Genomic DNA, 6,000 nt, shown 5'->3' on the forward strand with positions numbered 1-6,000 from the left:
TACCGTACGCACGCATTTGTCATGAAAGGGTTCGTGATGACGCGGCTGTGCGACGCACTTAGTGGTCTCGCACAAAGCGGCGGCTCGAATGGCGGTGCGGCGCGTTTGTGTTATCATGTGTGCAATATGCAAGTGAAGTTACGCACCGAACTTCGTGTATCAAAGAATGTTCTGAGACATGCTGCCATGTTTTCGCTATACTGCCCCTCATGTGACAGTCAAGCGGTGGACTCCATTGAGGCCCAACTTGACATCACAGTGTTGATATCGACCCACTCATGAATGTTCATCCTACCATAACTTTTGCTTAAATGGGTTTGGAAGATCCATGCGTGTTTTAGTACTTTGTAGTTTTCATTCGAGATTGTGACATTCTGATTTACTGCGTAACTCTCTCAGTTAAGGAAAGAGTAGGGGTGTACGAATATTCGAAATTTCGATTATTTTTCGAATAGTGTTTGCTATTTGATTCGATTCGCACTGAAATTTTACTATTTGAACTATTTGAATTTCCCAAAGTCAAATGCAGTCAACTTCCAATTGAAAGTGACCCCTTCAGATTTTCAATATGCTTCACCTCATTACACTCTCGTATTGCGGCAAAGCTGCCTTTCAAGCCCCGTTACGGTCGAACTTAGCCAAGAGAGAAAGTCCGGTTGGAAGTGGTCCCTAGATTTTCAATATGCTTCACCTCATCACACCCCCGTATTGCGGCAAAGCTGCCTTTCAAGCTCCGTAGTGGTCGAACTTAGGCAAGAGTCAACGTCCGATTGGAAGTGGTCCCTAGATTTTCAATATGCTTCACCTCCTCACACCCCCGTATTGCGGCAAAGCTGCCTTTCAAAGTCCGTTACGGTCGAACTTAGCCAAGAGACAGTCAACGTCCGTTTGAAAGTGGTCCCTAGATTTTCAATATGCTTCGCCTCATCACACCCCCGTATTGCGGCAAAGCTGCCTTTCAAGCTCCGCTACGGTCGCAAATGTATTAACTCAAGAAAACGCTGGTTCCAATATGGAGATGAAAGATGTGGCAGAGTTGGGGGCTCAATTAATGCTGTTTTGGACCTGACATTTGGGCAGGAAGTCTGAAAAATCGGACGCCGAAGCTTTTTAGCGTCCAAAATTTCAGATGTTCTTATACATCGACGTCTACGAGGCAGATTTGGAACTCCGGACTTGAAGGGAGCACACCCTTCTCTGCCACATCAGTTGGCCTTCCACAGAAGTTGAAAGAGAAGGAGAGGCTGAGGAAATGGCATCTCTGCCTATCACGTGTGAAGTGTTGTCTGCAAAACTTTGGTTGCACCAAATCATGTACAGTGCGGTCCACTGTTAGAGGGAACACGCGATCGCGTGGCCGCCAGCCCGCGTGGCGCAAACTGGCGGCGAGATTTGTAAACGCGGCGCATGCGCATAAAGGCGTAAGGCCCGCGTTTGCCGCTGTTCGTCTGCTACAATTGCCGCCCATGCGCTTGGCGAGCGCTGGACAGCGCTTCTGTTTTTCAGCAGTGCGATTCATGTAGCCGCCACTCTTTCTGCGCCTCGTCGGGTAATCATCAGGCACAAAAAAAAAAGGTGTTCGTTGCTCTGGCTTCTCACCACATTTGATGGGATGCGATTCGCGGCCCCAGCGGCCAAATTTCGACTGGGGCCCCCAGCTGTGGAATTCTGTGAAAGTGATAATGAAGCCTGTCACTTGCGTAACCTAGTGTAAGAGCTCATTATGAGAGAAATTGCGCAAAAAGAAAACAACGTGGACAAAGGGAGAACAGCACAAGCACATGCACTTGTGCTGTTCTGCTCTGCCTTTGTCGACGTTTTTTTTTTTTTTTTTTTTGGCGCAGTTTCCTGCATAATGAATTACCAACTAGCCCAAGTGCTCGCCGATAAGTTAGTCGTAAGCTTTCAACATGCTGCTCCCACCAGCCGGCTGCTTTTTATAACAGACAAGGAAATTTATGCTCGATGCAGAGATCATAGCAGGCTTGTCCCTCCAACCGTAGAAATATAGAATTTCGCTAGCGCACGCCAAGCGCTGAGGCGAAGAAGTAGCAGATGACGCGGGACACGAACCGCCCTTGTGATTCTACGCGCATGCTCCGCGTTTCCAAATCTCGCCAGCAGTTAGCGCTCCGCGGACCGCCGGCCGCCCGCTCGCGTGTTCCCTCTAAGAGTGGACCGTACTGTACATAAATACAATTCGGCCTCTACATTGCCTCATTCTTGATAAGAAAGCCAACTATGAAATATGACCCCACCAGCGCTTCATCAACCTAGCGAGAAGAAACTTTCATGTTGCTATCTCACAAGAACATACTTCGGGATTCTCTGCAACTTTTTCTGTAATTTCACTTTGAATTATTCAAAAAATGTTGTAGAAATATTAGAAAATTATTCGAAATTATTCGATTCGATTCGCACTCAATCTTTATTATTCGAATTCGCTTCGCACCCAAAATTTTGCTATTCGCACAGCTCTAGGAAAAAGTCTTGTTCCCAGAAAGTTGCATGAAATGTCTGTTATTTTAAAAACTACCTGTTGTACTAAAAAAATAATAGCATATTAGAAATCAGCACGTAAACATACATAAACTCAGCATGTTTCATTGAAATTTCTCAAGAATTAAAACAAAGGAAACTGTTTTAAAGCACAGTGTCCTCTTTAGGCTTGGAGAGCTTTCTTTTTAATTTGCTTCCTTTTTGCTTATGTTATTTATTTATTTTTATTTTTTTTGCCAATCAGGTCTTGGAAATGACTTCAATATACTGGAGTATGCTGATCCGGAGCTGGATCGAGCCTTTGTGGGAGAAGGAGAAAAAAGCAACATCCTCGACGAGCACCTCGACTTGGATGACAAAGAAGACGACCTGGACGAGGTTGGACGCCAGGAAACAGACACAAAAGACGACGACACAGCCATGTCTCAGGGAGGTAGCGGTGTCAAGCAGGAGCCTATGGTCAAACAGGAAGAGCGTAAGATGGAAGACCACAAACCATCTAGTCTGGGCTTTTCAACGTTTTCGACAGAAGGCGGCACTTCGAACCAACAGCAGCAACCTGCGCAACAGCAGCAGCAAGAGCAGCAACAGCAGCAAGGGCAGTTGCAGCATCAGCAGCAGCAGCAGCAACTCATGCAGCAACATCAGCAACAGCAACAGCAGATGCCCAAAATGGCCATGTTTGAGAATCGGCCGCCCATGAACGTGGTGCCGACCGCTTCCTTCACGATGGCAGGCCAGCACCCGGGCCTTCGCGGGATGCGGCCACCACCGCCTTATGCAGGTGGCACCGCCGCCATGCCGGGCGTCCGCATGATGGCCCACTCTATGCCAGGGGCTGCCATGAGTCACTTGAGGGGTTCCTTGGCGGGCATGCGTCCTCCGGTACCGGGCGTACCCATTCCGGGGCCAGCCATGGGCGGCGGTCTGAGCGGGCCATCCGGCGATCATCGGCCCCTGTTGCTGCAGGAGCAGCCTTTGCTGCTCGAAGATCTGGTCGAGCAGGAGAAGAGGGAGCAGCGAAAGCAGAGTGGAGAGGCTGCGACGGCATCCCTGCTGAGCGATGTGGACTTTGAGCGGCTCAAGGCCGACGTCCTCTCGGGCCCGCCCGATGACAGCATTGGAGCACCAGCACCTGTCATGCCCCAGGCGACCCTTCTGCCTGCCATGCCGCAACAGCATCCTGTGAGTGACATGTACTCAGTAGCCATCCAAATTCATAGACTTTTGATTCAAAAGCAGTCCTAGTTTGGTATTGTCTAGGCCACTGTGGAAGGGTGCTAAAATTTTATTCCTAGTGTCTCGTACCACTTTCCCGTGGTTGAGCGAACCTGTGTGATGTTGGAGATTGTCTAAAATCTATGCAGTATGTGGACTGCTAGTTATGTGAGCACTGTTCACAGTTTCTTTACTTACAGTTTTCTAGTGGTCGGGGTTACTTTTGTCTTGGTGCCAACTTCCAGTGTAGCCAAGCAGGCTTGGTGCTGATGGTAATGAATTGTGGATGGCAGAGACTCGTTTCTCTGTCAACTCCTAAAGTGCATGCTGGTTTTCCAGGTCAGTTTTGTTTCCAGAAAAAAGTGCATATTTGATCGATTCAGTTTGGTTACTGAGCCTGAGCTTGTCATAAAGCACTTCATTTTGACATCACGATTATGAGTTTGTACAGTTATGTATGACACTACCTTAATGAAAACCAGCAGATAATGAAGCCAAGGAAGGTATAGGGGATGTTAATTGTAATGTTTTAAGTGTACTGTAGTAATTGTGATATTGCTGCGAATGCTTCTTTTTGTCATTTTTATGTAACTACTAGTCCGTTGCACGTGTAGCTGCCGCCTTGTGCAAGCCGCGCCCTAATGTCTGGGAACCTTCCAGATTCTCGTAGAATCTTCTTATAAGCTTGAGCCCGCAAGCGCGAGCAGTTGAGGTAATTCTCTAACTAATGCGGTCACCAGCGATAAGGCTGCCTGTATAAATGACGACGCGCCTTACCGCAGGGCAGATTGTAGACGGCCGGCGCCCAGTTCACCGCTATCAGTGTACAGCGTGTATTGCTGTAGTTTGAGTTTTCATTTCCCGGCCACAAGTTCGGCCAAATAAAAATGTTTCATTTTGAACACGCTGGCTGTTGCCTTCGTTGACGTCACGACGACGGGACATCACAGATGTGAAGAAAGTAAATAGGACGAAAAGACAACTTGCCGCCAGCAGGGACCGAGCCTGCAACCTTCGGATGGTTGCAAATTCGGTCCCTGCCAGCGGCAATAAATAAGCCAATAAAGGCAGAAATAGAGCAATGACATTAATCAATTTGCAAGAACATTTGAAGCAAACACGAAAATAGGATCTCGAGTTTTAACCATCATTCTTATGACAGGATGACAGGCAATTTGTTGATAGCAATTCCCAAATTCCTTTTAATAATTCTGGTAGGGAGCTTTATAAATTGAGGCTAAAGCTACACACTACCATAAAATCCCGAGCAAGCACCCCCCTCCCTTTTTCGGGGAGATTTGAAATATGCACCAATGACTGAGCCAGCTCCCCCCCTCCCCTCCCGCCTTTTTCACTGTTTCATTCACTGTTTTTATTCGCCCTTGCCAGGCGAATAACGACAGTGAATGCATGCGTATTCAATAAAGCATTTAACTGAAAGCACGCGCCGCTCTTCCGCCGCCATCTTGAGTTTTGATCCGTGACTGAGCAAGGGCCCCCCTTTAATTCTTGTCGGATTATCTTTCACTGCAGGGGGGCGGGGGCTTGCTCATGATTTTACGGTAAGCTGAATACAGCTAACTGTGCACTACGTGTGTTGCGCATATTGCAGGTGAACCCAGGCCAGCTTGTGGGCAATCCCGGCCAGCGTTACCACCCGATGCAGGGTGGCCCGGCAGGCTGGCCTGCCAGCGGCATGGTGGCAGGTCCAGCTCAAGCGGCCGGACCACACCTGATGCGCCAGCTGCCCGTGGGGCCAGGAGGGCCCATGGTGTCTCCGGGTGGTACCATGCACCTGGTGCGCACCGAGCAAGGTGCCATCCGCGTGATGGGGGGTCCTCCTCCCCACAGGCCACCAGATCAGCTCGGACATGGTAAGCGAGGTGCCACCACTGTCTGCCACACATTTCAGAGACATCTTTATTTTCACTGCCACACTCTGTGAAGAATGTATCTAGTGGAAATGTAGTTTATGCTTTCATCACCAGAATGTGATGCAGAATAAGTGAAGTGTAAACAGCCATAAACAGCATATTATGACATCAAAATTTTATATTGAATGTTAGACAAATTGCTTATAGAAATGACACAAAAGAAATGCTGCAACGAGTTTGTTTAAACATAGCATAGTGGATCAAGTCTTTGGATATATGGTGCTTTTGTGCTGTTTGGCACTCCCCAACATCAAGTTGGTGAGTGTTCAACCATCCATCCATCTTGCTTGAGATTTTACGGTAAGTGTTGTGCTAAAACGATACTTTCAATTTTCCTACAAGGAGTCTT

General features: G+C 48.0%; 1 protein-coding gene across 1 annotated transcript in view; it reads left to right on the plus strand.

Annotated features, from left to right (window-relative positions):
- The window catches only part of LOC119394955 (histone-lysine N-methyltransferase 2C), a 62,126-nt gene that overhangs the window by 53,254 nt on the left and 2,872 nt on the right, over nucleotides 1–6,000 (plus strand). The window contains exons 18-19 of the mRNA XM_037662251.2: nucleotides 2,744–3,684; nucleotides 5,330–5,591. Coding sequence (XP_037518179.1) covers nucleotides 2,744–3,684; nucleotides 5,330–5,591 — 1,203 coding nt within the window. The remainder of the gene's footprint in view (nucleotides 1–2,743; nucleotides 3,685–5,329; nucleotides 5,592–6,000) is intronic.

Source organism: Rhipicephalus sanguineus, chromosome 5 (genome assembly GCF_013339695.2).
Source record: "Rhipicephalus sanguineus isolate Rsan-2018 chromosome 5, BIME_Rsan_1.4, whole genome shotgun sequence".
NCBI lineage: Eukaryota > Metazoa > Arthropoda > Arachnida > Ixodida > Ixodidae > Rhipicephalus > Rhipicephalus sanguineus.